This window comes from Chiloscyllium plagiosum, chromosome 5 (assembly GCF_004010195.1).
Source record: "Chiloscyllium plagiosum isolate BGI_BamShark_2017 chromosome 5, ASM401019v2, whole genome shotgun sequence".
Lineage (NCBI taxonomy): Eukaryota > Metazoa > Chordata > Chondrichthyes > Orectolobiformes > Hemiscylliidae > Chiloscyllium > Chiloscyllium plagiosum.
This window is the reverse complement of record NC_057714.1, coordinates 26,723,890-26,738,340: the sequence shown is the minus strand read 5'-3', so window position 1 is coordinate 26,738,340 and position 14,451 is coordinate 26,723,890. Positions and strand designations below refer to the sequence as shown.

Here is a 14,451-nt window from a genome sequence, read left to right as displayed (position 1 = left end):
AGCATTGGGAAAGGTGGGCAGTTGGGAGGAGCTGGGTAAAGAAAACATCTCCACTCTGTCAGGAACAAGGTATGCTGTGTGCAAAGCTAATTCATTTTTAAAAAGTGACAAGTTTTAAGAAAATCTGTTCCATTGGTCATGACATTTTCTTAACCAGAATGATTTACTAGCTCATGTGTGAGACATGCTCGATGTTTAAATGGACATGTTTCAATATTATTGCGGCAGAATTTAAAAACTAATTAGCAATATCTTGTAAGTGAAGGGAGGTGTTGTCATTAAATTCACCATAAAAAAATTTAAAACACATTGACAGGCAATGTATAATTGAATAAAACAGCAAAATTAGTTGTTACTTTTAATATAAAAATGGTTCAAAATATTCCCTGCAGGGTTTTTATTTGAAGAAGTTAAGATGTGGTGTCTTTTTTGGAGGACATTAGATAATGAGAAAGGAGGTGAAGTCGATTGGATTCTAAATATACATTGCCCACAGACTCCTCAAGGCAGTAAATATTACAGGCTACCTGCGAGTCTGTGAACCTCTTTAACTCTACAAATGCACGGGACTCCTGCATGTAACACCCACTGCTTCAGATAGTAATGGGGAGGATACTGCCTAATAACAACTCTTAGAGCAGCAAACTGGGATTGTACTGATAAGTTTCGATTGTTATACCAAACAGTCTTGTGTCCCTGCAGTGTGAGATTGCCAATAATTAGCTTGCAATCGTGAATAGTTTTGTGCTGTGGGTTCACTATGAATCAGGTTGAGACTGCTTGAACATATTTTACATACAAGTGCCGCAGCTGGCAGGAGGGAGCTTTCATCTTATCATTCTGGAGTCGATTCAAACCCAGACCCCTGATGTGAAATTCAGAGTCCAAACACATTGCATCACTTTGTCCATGTGTGAGTCATGCTCGATGTTTAAATGGACGTGTTTCAATATTATTGCGGCAGAATTTAAAAGCTAATTAGCAATATCTTGTATGTGAAGGGAAGTGTTGTCATTAAATTCACCATAAAAAAAAGTTAAAACACATTGACAAGCAATGTATAATTGAATAAAACAGCAAAATTAGTTGTTACTTTTAACATAAAAATGGTTCAAAATGTTCCATGCAGGGTTTTTATTTGAAGAAATTAAAGCGTGGTGTCTTTTTTGTCTTTTTTTGAGAAAATTAATATTCGCAGTTGAGAGCTCTACAGACTCTGATTATTGGTCCCAATGGCCCCTTTAGTTGCTCATTGTCAAGTTCAGAGACAGGCTTACAGAGAATCTATTGCATCTGTTCTTGGATAATATGTCATAAAGGAAATGGACTGAGCTATCAAAAGGGTGATTATGCCAGGTTGTAGTTTTCCTATTGCAGATTCTGATTTCAAAGTGGCAGATTATTGGCATGAGGGGAAGCAAAATTCTATCTACTTACTTCTTCTAAATGTGCAACATGTTTTTATTTTTAATTCTTATGACTGTGATTTTACAACTAATGATTTGGACTTGGATCTTGTAAAGACAGCTTTCTGAATCAAATGGCTCAGTAAGGAAATTACTGTCAGAATGCAATGTGACTGACTCATTTCATGTGAAAATTAATTCTAGTGATTCAGTCACTAGTCAAACGAATCCAATGTTATTTCTCTCCCAGTTTTATCATTCTGTAGCTTTTAGGTACAATTTCAGTGAATTGCCCAAGTTCAGATGATACAAGTCAACTGGTATTGTCTGATGTGTGCTGGATACTCTCCAGGGCATCAGGAAAGAAATCATCTTCTATAAAATCATATCCTGTTTGCAAACATCATATTCCCTGAGCCACCAGCTAATCTAGATATATTAACCCTAGCCAATCTAAGTGCCAATTTCTCATCCAGTGTCACAAGCACGGCTCCTTTATATTTTTATGACCCTGTCAAAAAATAATACTTGCTGCCATTGGTGATGATTTGAATTGCCTCCTCTGAGCTGTGCAAATGGAGAAATAGGTCTGTTATCAATTTTGCTAAGCGTGCCTAGAGAATTGTGGATTGTTTCAGGTCCAAGTTATAAATGACAACAAACGCTGTAAAGCCTTTTGAAGCAGTGCAGCTGATGATGGTATTGTCATAAAATCTGCCGTGTTCTTTTTCTGCACCATTATTTGCAGCCGTCAAGTAGATTAAAAGCTATGATTATTCAAAAGAATTGATCATTTTATAACCCAGATCAGTTAGCATGCAAAACGGAGCTCAGTTGTTTGCAATTTTACTTCTGTCTATGATAGTGTCATTTAAACATATCTACAAATCAATGAAGTAATTTATGCTACAATAATATCAAATGGAGTTTGTTAACGACAGAAAATGGAGGAATACGAAATAGGAATAGAAAATGTTCAAAACTGTCAGCAGATCCATTAGGTCAGGGCAAAGAATCTCCAGTCTTTTCACTTCCAAATGCTGAGCGACTCGCTGCATATTTCTAACATTCACCTGGTTTACTGATATAGAACCATAACACACAGCACAGAAAAGGAAGCTATTCAGCTTATCAAGTCCATGCCATTTCTCTGCAAGAGTAATTCAGCTAGCCCCATTCCCTACTTTTCAACTGCATGCTATTTTCAAACAGTTAAGTCAAGATTGAGTGAAATTGTTGCAAAAATATGTTCTGTGCTCTAACATTATTTTTAAAGATGTACTTGGACAAATTGCTTTGCATCTGCAAAGGCTTTCAAAGATATTTGCTCCCTCAAATTATGCAATGGACTCTGCTTGAGTATGGTTTGCAACCTTTAATCTAGAAATTAGGACAGTTATAAACTTTTGGCATCACTAATCACTCCACAAATATTCAGGCCAGCAACTAATAGGACTCAAAGCCACAGGCATTGGCACGAGTTGAAGTGTTTGTAAATTGCTAGTGTAGTGGCAACAGTGAATCATTCCAGCTACAGAATGATTGAGGAGGCTTGCAGCAATTACTGATACACATTCTTCAGCTTAATGTGCATTGTTTGTAACACAACTAGGTGATGGTTTTCCCATTCATTTGTGCATATATATTCTGATACTTCCCAACATAGGACAGTCGTTACACACAGCATATTTGTGGGTTTTTGTTATTCCCGCAGACTGTCCCTCTCCATCTTATCATAGGATGTTTTGTTGTCTTTTTGTGGGAAGGGGGAAACATCAAGAAGTCAGAATTAAAATTCCAAAGTTTTATTATATCTTTTACTTCAGGATGAGTCACTAAGAGCTTTCTTTTTATTGCTGTTGTAAGATATATCACAAGATAAATATTTCCACGAGTTTGTAAATCATCAGTGCAATGACTGCCACTTCCTGTTCAGTGAATGGTGAGGTCAGCCTCCAGTTCTATTAAAGGTTGGAGGGGGTGGGTGGGGGTGGAAATATGAGGGGAGCACAACTTTAAGAGATGCTTTTTGATTTAATGCTGCATCACTGAAGTTTCTTAAAATTTAATGTGGGAAGGTACTTGTCGAAGAATAGAAGAAAAGGCAGCACAAAACGTCACATAGAGGGTGAACAAGTGATGTTTTTTCCATCTGGGGTTAAATATTCGAGAACATTGTTTCAGTGACTCACTGAGCAACCAATGTTTTGCTTAAGAATGGTTGGGGGAATTCTCCAGCTGTCAGACTTTAATGAAAGCCTGACTAAGACTTAATACAGTGCACAGAACATTTTTTTTACAAAAGAACTAACATATAGAATGAACAGCAACAAAAGTTATACTTACTCCAAGACCCCCACAAGGGAGAGCAGAGAAGAAATTTTGCGTGACAGAACCTAGGTGAGGAAGGAAAAGAATAAGTAGTCTTAATTATTGTGAGTTCAGTTTTACATTCTTTAAATTTCAGAAGCCAAGTTCCATGTCATAAACAGAGGAAACTTGGTGGAAGAGCACGGAGTACAGAAAACATTCAAGTCTGCATAACCTCACAAGATGTTCATTTCAAGGTTGAGCTCATGCGGGATATTTTCTGTTCATTTTACAGATGCCCATTACACATTTGTTTATATCACATGATCAACATATGTTGGAATTTAAAATTAAAATGACTTTCTCCCTTCCTTGCCCAAAGGTGCTGCATTATTGAATGTAAGGCTGGACTTTCCTGTAACTGGCAGAATAGCTGTGATACAAAACTTCTAACTGCCATCACTTTGAATATCAATTTGTTTGAGTTAAATTAGTTAGCTCTGTAATGTGGGCTACCAGTGGATGCCCTGCCACCAGGATGTAGCCAACCCAGCAAGACCTTAAGTACCTGAAAAAATTTGAGAGTTTTAAAAGGGGCTGAAGGATCCCAATAAAGGAGATTAGAAAATGATTTTCAACTTTAGCCTTGCTTAAAATTTGAAGGGTGGGTGTTTGGGTCCTTTACAAAGGGGAGTGAGGTCATTACAACTTGCATGGATCAAGTTAGGAGACACAACACATCTGATCCAGGAATTACCATGACAGTTTTATTGGTGATTTTGGACACTAACAGGATCAGCAAATACACACAAATGTTTTTGAAAGTTTTTTTTCATACATTTGTTCAGAGGATGCTCTCTGGCAAGGTCTGTATCTATTTCTCATCCCTAACTGCCCTCAAGAACTGCTGGTGGTGAACTACCCTGTTGAGCAGGAGCAATTCATAGTAGGGGATGTGGAAGGTGGTAGGGTGATGATAAATACACCACAGTGCTTTAGACATTTTGACATTTACATGTTTTTAATTGATTTGATCTGGTACCAAAGCCTTTTAACTCTTAATAGTTTCCTACACTTTATGCTTGAATCCTCTATCCAGGTTTCTTAAGTGAGATAATGAAATATGTGTTTCTCAGTCTTTATTACTCAACAAAATTTATGTTGTTTGCTTATGGAATCTGGGCAATGCCATCATGATAGCATTCGTTATCCATCACTGGTTTCCCTAAGGGCACTAAGAATCAACCGTACGTGTGTGCTGGAGTCGTATGCAGGCCAAACTGGGTCAGGGTGGCAGCTTCCTTTCCCTGAAGGCCATTAGTTAATCAGTCGGGTTGTATCCTTCTAAATAGAATTGCTCATGGCATGCATTATTTCATACTTTTTATTTTGGGTTTGCATTCCTTCAATCACTCTGCTTCTTGCATCTCTTGCAGTAAAAATAATGAGTATACTTCCAAGAAAGAATTACAAGTGAAACACATACATCCACTCCTTCTGCAATGAAATATGCTCTAATACATTGACTGCAGGATTATTGTGGTGTTATAGTAACAAAAATATTGGGCTGAATTTTTCCTCTTTTTTGGCCAAGTGTTTTGTCACATGCTGGTGCTCCAGCATTATTAGCAAGGATGTGACCTAAAAATCAAGGCTGGCACCCTGCTTCACTGACAGAGACCTGGAGCGGCTGGGGAATGCGGTGGTGGAGAGGAAGGCAATCCTCCATCTGTGATCCAATCCCCTCTCCTGCATTTGCTTCACCACTAAATGCTTTTCCATTCACTTTCCTCTTATTCAGACTCTCCCTTTGTCTCCTGGTTGGAAAACATGGCCCACCCCTTCGCCTGACATCTTCACAACACCTAGACTGCTCTTCCTGCACTGCTTCACACCTCAGCTGCACAATTCACCATTGTTCAAACGCTGGACTACAATCGGACAAGCCCCTTGCCTGACTGCGAAGCCTCTCCTGTAGAGCTTATCTCCTTTCAATCTCACTAGGGACTGGTCACCTTTCATTTTCAGACATAGCCATTTGGTTGAAGCACACGCAGTGTATTTGTCGTGTAAGCTGCTGGCACATGTGGAAAGTGTGACAGTGATGGAGTATGCCCCCTTGGTTGTTCAGTGTTTTGAACAGTGACAACCTGCTACGTCTTCCAATGTGCTAAAAGACTGCAAGAGACAGAAGCTAGCAGTCTCCAAGTAAGGTCAAATTAAATAAGTGCTATGAAATGAAGCTCAGAGTCATAGAATGGATCTTGTGTTGATGCATGAGATGCATACATCCCCTGCATGTAAAGCAACCTGTCAGCAGCATGTAAGTTGAAGATGTCCCTGAGTTCCAAAGTGAAGTTCTGAAGGGCTGAAGTGTGTGACAGTTGGACAGGCAGCAATCTAGTGGTGATGCTGGTGGTTTGCTATTGCAAACAAAGGGTGGAGGAGGACTGAATTAACTCTCCAGAGGCAGGTATCCCATCACCAAATCATCCTTTATTCATACATGGAGAGTCCTTGACACTGTCCCAGCACCCTCAGACCCAGCTCTCAGAGTGAACAAGATCTCTGACCTTCCTGTTCTTATCTGTCAGCCAGGGCTCCTTGATTGGACCAGATTTGACAGCCAATCAGGGAACTCATATTCTATGAGGTCCAGCTGGATGACCTCATTATAATCACTACAAGGACAGTGCCCGTAGGATATGAAGGGACAATGTGATGAAGCGAGAGGTGGATTTAGACTTGGAGGAGCAAGTGGTGAGCTGCTACTGGTGGATAACCACTCAGATCTTACTTTGGGAATTTGTCTTGTTTCCCAGGGAAGGAGAGGAGAATTGGGAGGTACATAAAGATGAAGTGAGCTTAGCCAATAATGAAATGCAAATTCATGGAAATAAAGTAATCACCACTTAATAGCAAGATTCTGAAGTCATCATTTAAAACTTAAGGTGGAAATTTGGAATTTTGTTCTCAATGTGGAGAGTTTTATTTTTGAATATTTCCCCAACTTTCTTGCCATTTCCCTCATTGATTAAGGGAAGCAAACATCTTAAGTGCAGATTTGCACAGTACTTTTAGGAGACGAAAAGTGTGGTGCTGGAAAAGCACAGCAGGTCAGGCAGTATCCGAGGAGCAGGAGAATAGGTGTTCCAGGCATAAGCCCTTCATTAGGAATGCTTATGCCCGAAATGTCCATTATCCTGCTCCTCGGATGCTGTCTTGACCTGGTGTGCTTTTCCAGCACCACACGCTTTGACTCTGATCCGCAGTCCTCACTTTCTCCCAGTAATTTTAGGAAAAGATTTTTATTTACGCTGGCTGAACTAAATTCAATAATGTTACCTGAAAGTTCCAACAGTTTATTTACCATCCCATTCTCTTTATGCGCTGGCACTTGTTATCTTGATTAAGATCGTGAGATGAGCTAATAGGGTTCAGTGATGCATGCTCCACCCAACTGACATAGGTATTGAGTGGTTTAAAAAGTGATCCTTAACAGGGCAACTGGAGGCTTCTTTAAAAAATGGGAACTTTTTTTATGGTTATGGTAATAGTCCTTGTCTCAAAATTAAATTCTTTGCCACTGCCAACCTTCCTAAGACACTCTGCTGGGATTGTTCTGAATATCTACAGGAGCACCTTCCATGTTCAGGTTCTGCCTTAAAAGAATGGGCACATATTTTACTGTAACTAATACCACCACTCTAAAATGGAAACAGATAATAAAAGAATTATCCTAAATTTTGATAAATACATTGGGTCAAGTGACAATTCGTTACACTCCAGGCTGAGTGCTTTAAGCTGACACTAGCAATGACTGATGAATGTTATGGAATGTGCTGCTGTCCGTAGAACAAGGATCTACAAACCTAGCAGCTTCCTTGTGTCCAGCTTTTGTCTGTTGAGGAGGTTAGTACCGAAGAGCAGTGAATGATATTCAGAGTGAACCATCTGTATTTCCTCCAAAGTGGCTTTTCGACCTCGGATTTGCTAAAGGAATAAAACAGCAAAACATCTATTCACTCAGCAACCCACACAATCTTATAAACAATTGTTAACTCTTATGGAGAACATGATTAAACATACATATTAATTTGCAATCCCAAAACATGTCTGCAATTTTGTAGAAAATCACAATGTTAAATTCTCATTGTATTCTGACATAATGCCTATCATAATATCCAGATGGTATAGGTTGTGCATGGCTTCTATTTTTAACAGAGTAATCAAACTGAATTGCACTGAAGTTACATCTGGGTACAAAATTCAAACCTAATGTGCTTAGCAGGAAATGCCCAGGGTCAAGTCAAACACTTTTTTTTAAATAAGAACAGAAATTGCTGGAGAAACTCAATAGGCCTGTAAATGTTCTGAAGAAGGGTCACTGAACTTAAAACATTAACTCTGCTTTCTCTTCACAGATGCTGTCAGGCCTGCTGAGTTTCTCCAGCAATTACTGCCCACTATCACTCTCCACTGAATTCAATAGAGGGTACAATCAATTGTGGTGTGAAACTAATGCTTTTACTCAATTCTGGTAGTTTCCCTACAAGCACAATAAGTTAAATTTTATCCCCAATGAGTCATAGTTATGTTTTGAAATTAAGCTCTGATGTATCAACTTGATAATATATGGTAGAAACCTGTTAAACATATGCCAATTCTGATCAGGAGAGAGAAGCAAAACACAATGAGATCAAAATCTTTTTTTGGTGAAGACAATGGGGAGAAACTGAGCTCCTTTGCTCCATGTTTCTGAATACCAAATTGGGGAAACAAATATAGAGTAATTGAATCATGGGACAGTTACAGCACACAATGAAACCATTTGGTCCATAGTGTCTATGCCAGCCATCAGCAAAGGCAAATCATCTAATTCACTCTCATGCCTGTTCCCTCTAGTTCCACAAATGGTTACTCTTCAAATAATTATCCAATGGGCCTTGAAAAACAGTTATTGAATCTACCTCCGCCATAATCCACGGCAGTGCACTCTAGATCCTAACCCCACACTGAGTAAAAAACATCTTCCTTATGCCACCAGTGCTTCTTTAGCTAGTCACCTTAAACCAATGCCCTTGCGCTCTTGAATCTTATTCCCACAGGTACAGCTTATGTACTCAGTCCAGACCCCTCAGCACCTCAGAACACCTGAATCTAATCTTCATTCAAATTTATTTTCTCCAAGGAAGACAATCCCAACTTCTTCAATCTATCCACATAGCTGAAGTTTATCATCTCTGGAGCCATTTTCATTTTTTGTTGCATAGCCTCTCTAACGTCTTTCCTAAGATGAGATGCCCAGAACTAGGCACAATTCTTCAGCTGAAGTTGAACTGGGTTTATACACATTTTTCACAACTTTCTTGCTTTTGTGTGTCCCTATTTATGAAGCCTAGGATCCCATAAGTTTTAACTGCTTCTAAAGCTGCCCTACCATATTCAACGATTTGTGCTCAAACATCTTTAACTTCCTCTGCTCTTCAACCACTTTAGAATTGTTGCCTTTCTTTATCCCTCCTAAAAATGATTCACTGTATACTACCATGCATTAAATATCATCTGTCACTTTTTCACCCATTCCACCAGCTGGTCTATGTCCTCTTGAACTTTATCACTATGCTGATCACAGTTCACAACATTTTCAAGTTTGCATGTTCTGCAAATTTTAAAGTTGCACTCTATTCAAGTCTTGGTCAGTAATATGTAATTAAGAAAAACAATGGACCTAAAATCAAGCCTTGGAAAATGCTTTTCTCTATTCTGAAAAACAACTGTTCACCATTCTATTGCTTGGTCACTGAAGCAAATCACTTTTTATTCTATGTGCTCTAACTTTACTGACAAGTCTATTATGTGCTATTTTATCAGTGATTTTTTGGAAGCTCATATACATCTTTTACTATCATCGGCTTTCTTCATTGTCTTGTTAAAAAGATCAACCACTTTCATAAATTATGATTCACCATTAACAAATTCAAATGACCTTCCCTAAATTAATCCACACATCTCCAAGTGACTGTTGATTCTGAATTAAATTATTATTTGTAAAAGTGTTTCCACTACTACACTAAAATTATCTGGCCTATAGTGTCTAGCATTATCCTTAAATCAGTGGTTAGCACTGCTGCCTCACAGTGCCAGGGACCCGAGTTTGATTCCACCCTCGGACGACTGTCTGTGTGGAGTTTACACATTCTCCCCTTGTCTGCTTGGGTTTCCTTCAGGTGCTCCAATTTTCTTCAAAAGTCCAAAGATGTGGAAGTTAGATGGATTGGCCATGCTAAATTGTCCCGTAGTGTCCAGAAATGTGCAAGCTAGGTGGATTGGTCATGGGAAATGCAGGGTTACAGGGATAGGGTAGAGGGGTGAGTCTGGGTGGGATGCTCTTTGGAGGGTCGGTATGGACTCAATGGGTTGAATGACTTGCTTCTATACTATAGGGATTCTAAGATTCTACGATTTATTGGATAAGTCTATAACATTTACAATTATCCCATCTCCTGCAACAGCCATATTCATATGCTGCATTGGTAGATTATGGTCACTGTCTCCACAATTTCATACTCACATTTTCCTCAGTACTGTCAAATGTCTCACACATGGTTCTTTGTGAATTATGAATGAAATATCTCCACAGAGACCAGTATCCCATCACCAAGTCATCCTTTATTTACACATGGAAAGGCCTTGACACTGACCCAGCTCCTTCTGAGCCAGTTCTCAGAGTAAACAGAATGTCTGACACTCCGCTTTTAATCTGTCAGCCAGGGCTCCCTGATCAGACCAGATTAACAGCACCAATCAAGGCCCTCATTTTCTATGAGGTCCACTTGGCTGGCCTCATTATAATCTCTACAATCAACAGTAAGGTGCAATCTTGTTTTTCATTGCAATATTCTCCTGACATCTGTTAAAATCACCCTTTTTCTACTTCATCTTATATTTAATCTAGTTTGTCATCCAGGAAGCTTTGGATATTTTTTTTTCAACATTTCCCTCTTGTGCGAATGTATTTTGACTGTACCCGAATGCTCTCTTGTTAAAAAAAAACCTATTGTTACTATATAGATTTTCTTGCTAATCTTTGAGGCCAAATTATCTCGGCCAGATTTGTTCTCACCGATTGAAGTTGGCTTTCTCCCAATTCTTTTTTTTTATTTCTGGGAACAATCTCTCCTGAAAGTGCATCAGCTGCCAAATTGACAGACAGTGAATTCCAATACCCTGGCCTAGAGCCTAAATGAAGTGAAACGTCCCTGAAGTATGAGTATCAGAGACTTAATAGAAAAACCCATGGTTGCTCAATTTTTCTGGGTTGTTCATCAATGGAGCATGGCTGAACATCAGAGAACAGGCAAGATTTTATTTTAAAAATTACATTCATGTTGATAAAGGCGACAAAAATGTACATCCTGTTTCTAAACCAGGTCAGTGTCAGCTATAATTTGCATCCCGTGGGGCGGCATGGTGGCTCAGTGGTTAGCACTGCTTCCTCACAGCACCAAGGTCCCAGGTTCAATTCCAGCCTCAGGCGACTATCTGTGTGGAGTTTGCACATTCTTCCCCGTGTCTGCGTGGGTTTCCTCCAGGTGTTCCGGTTTCCTCCCACAGTCCAAAGATGTGCAGGTCAGGTGAATTGGCCATGCTAAATTGCCCCATAGTGTTAGGTGCATTTGTCAGAGGGAAATGGGTCTGGATGGGTTACTCTTCAGAGGGTCGGTGTGGACCAGTTGGGCCAAATGGCCTGTTTACACACTGTAGGGAATCTAATCTAATCTAATCGATGATGACTCTCCACTCCTATTCATCGCGCCTCTAGGAATTCTGTCTAGATGAGGTCAGAACCATATACATGTTCCTGGGTTCCAATGAGTGATCTGCATTAAGGCACTGAGTTGGGATCTACAGTTCACTGGTTTGGTGAAATATTTTTCATTCAAACAGCAAGGCACTTCCATGTAGTTATCCAATTAGTGATTCATAACCAATGGATCTATGGCCCAGAAAACAGCATGTCTGATATTGTCAGTATTTATTGTATTAAACAGTCACTTACATAGTCATATTGCGCGTATCGGAAAAATTCAAAGGTTCAGAATTCTTACTTTTGTAAAAGTATTTGTAATTAATATTGTAAATCATAAAACAGAATTTAATATAAACCTAATTATTTTGGTAATATTACTGGTCAAAAGTGTATAAAGTTATGTTTGTTTGCACTCCATGGATACAGTAAACTTAGACAGTGAAATACTTCACATTCTGACTACATCAGACATAGGCCTGTATTTTCATCCATGGTCATCAGCATAAAGTTAGCAAGTTTCATGGCTTTGCAAATCTTACCCAGGAAAATGTAGCCTGGAAAGTCGGAATTTTGTTTTGGGGTAGCTGGGTTCCCTGGGCGTCTGGTCAAGTGACCCAGAGCAACAGCTGATGCTGCCAGGTTTAGAAGTGTGACTGCCTTGGAGCACGGGAGTTATTAAAAAATGATAAAGATAAAACAAAAACCAGCCCTCCAATTCTCACCGGCTCGCACCTCTCACAAACTGCTGATGTCTATCCATGTCAAACTATGCATACGCATGTCGCCACTCATCCTAGTGACCCCTCACACTCATCATGTCAACCCAGGTTATCCCTCCACCTTCAACAGCCCCTTATAAAGTTCATTCCCATCACCCTCACAACCATTTACTCAGTCTATACCACCCAATAACATACTACCTACCTGAGTCAAAAGGTGTGGTGCTAGAAAAGCACAGCAGGTTAGGCGACATCCGACGAGCAGAAGAATCAACGTTTTGGCATAGGCTCTTCATCAGGAATCCTGCTCCTTGAATGCTGCCTGACCTGCTGTGCTTTTCTAGCGCCACACTTTTTGACTCTGATCTCCAGTATCTGCAGTCCTCACTTTCTCCCACACTACCTACCTGCTCTGGTTTCTCATATGCCCATGCCACTCGATGTGCCCAATCATTCCCTAGGCTCCTCAAAACTTCTTTGCCAGCCTATGTCTCCCACTGACTTCCATGGCCCTTTATAGTCACTGAGTCAACTTATTACTAATTCATCCCCCTTGACTTTCTTTCTGCCAGTTCATCTTGTGTCCACGATGGCCAAACCTCAGGAACCATGCTGACAGAAAATAATTGATCTATTCATAACATCATGTCATTTGAAATACTCTCCCTTCATTAAAATCAAATTACTTCAAATAATATCTCATGAAAACAAATATTTAGCTTAAGTACTTAATTTCTTTTCTGTGACAACAAACATTTCTATTCTGTAAGTATATGGAACTGTAAATGCAACTTTTCAGTGATCCGGCACCTCTGTGATAATGTCAAATCAGTCATGCAATCCGGTAATGATAAACCTTAGTCAACAGAATGGTATAAAAATCATTGTTTCTCCAAAAAAGATCCATACACCTTTTTAAAAATTCAAAGTCTAGGAGAGCTAGATCTTTTGACAATGTTGATGAATCCAATGTGTTTTGGCAGTTCTTTGATACCTTTAACAATGCTTGGCAGTTCCTTTAAAGCTCTGCCAGTTCCATCGAGTTTCTGAACTATTTACATGCATTTATCTTTTCATTTAAAAAACAAATGTTTACCTGATCTCTCTCAAGGCTACAAAAAACAGAAATTGCTGGAAAAAAACTCAGCAGGTCTGGCAGCATTTGTGGAAAGAAAGCAGAATTAACATTTTGGGTCCAGTGACCCTTCTTCAGAACCTCTCTCAAGGCTACCCTGGCTTTCCAGATCCTCGGCCTATTCTCTGCACTGCTTTATATAGGTAGCTTCCTCCTGCAACCAATGATATGCAAATTTATTATGCCCCTATTCTCGCACTCCAGTAAAAACAATGGAGGTTAGGGCTTCCAGAATCGAGGTTCTGTTGGTATGTTCTTGCAGGAAAGCCTCTCCAGTAAGTAACAGCAGTCTGAGTTGCAATTATTACTTTGCCTTTTCTCTTATAACTTCCATCCAGGAATATCGTTTTAAACTCTAATTAGCCACCTTTTTAAAATCTGGTCATATTAGTTCCATACTGCATAAACTTAAACGTATCCTGACTATGAAACACATCAGCACTCACAATGAGATCCTCATTCATAATTAATGCACGCTTTATGAATTACATTCAAGAAATTCACTTAATGGAGACTCAAAATGAAATGCAACACTGGTTTTCTGTATGTGTTAAAAAATTGTTAGCAATCTACGATCAAGTAAAACACGTAGTTAAATATCTCTAGCGTTTTGCTTTGAGATCCATGGAACATTAACATTCAATGGATATTGCATGTCAATGCAAATACTATTATATGATTGCAGGCTTTGCCAGAATGTTTTGTCACTTAACCCTTGAAGTGTTTGATCTATGTCTGGAAGTAGTTTTACAAATTTATGTCTATTAGTCCATATTGAGGTCACAGCTTCATAACGTAAAAAAATAGTGATTTCTTGTATGGCAAACTCACCTCACAAATGCTGAGCAATCCTGCTTCCTGCAACCTTGACCAGATGCTTTGTATCCTCCCAGGATGCTCAGGATGAATGTTGTGGTTACCGCAAATGCACTGGTGTTTAAGCATGACGGTATCATAGACAACTCCTGCAGTAAGAAAATAGCAAAGGAACAAAGAATAGTGGACTTCTCGATTCATAGTAGGCATGTTGTAAAGGTGAAAAACAAAAATGACCCAATGGAAGACAAA

At 39.3% G+C, this 14,451-nt stretch overlaps 1 protein-coding gene across 9 annotated transcripts in view; it reads right to left on the bottom strand.

Annotated features, from left to right (window-relative positions):
• The window catches only part of LOC122549771 (histone deacetylase 9-like), a 789,364-nt gene that overhangs the window by 164,266 nt on the left and 610,647 nt on the right, over nucleotides 1–14,451 (bottom strand). For all 9 annotated transcript variants that reach the window (XM_043689769.1, XM_043689771.1, XM_043689766.1 and 6 more), the window contains 3 exons: nucleotides 14,215–14,348; nucleotides 7,589–7,709; nucleotides 3,753–3,802 (listed from right to left, as the gene is read on the bottom strand). In XM_043689769.1, the coding sequence (XP_043545704.1) occupies nucleotides 3,753–3,802; nucleotides 7,589–7,709; nucleotides 14,215–14,348 (305 nt within the window). The remainder of the gene's footprint in view (nucleotides 1–3,752; nucleotides 3,803–7,588; nucleotides 7,710–14,214; nucleotides 14,349–14,451) is intronic.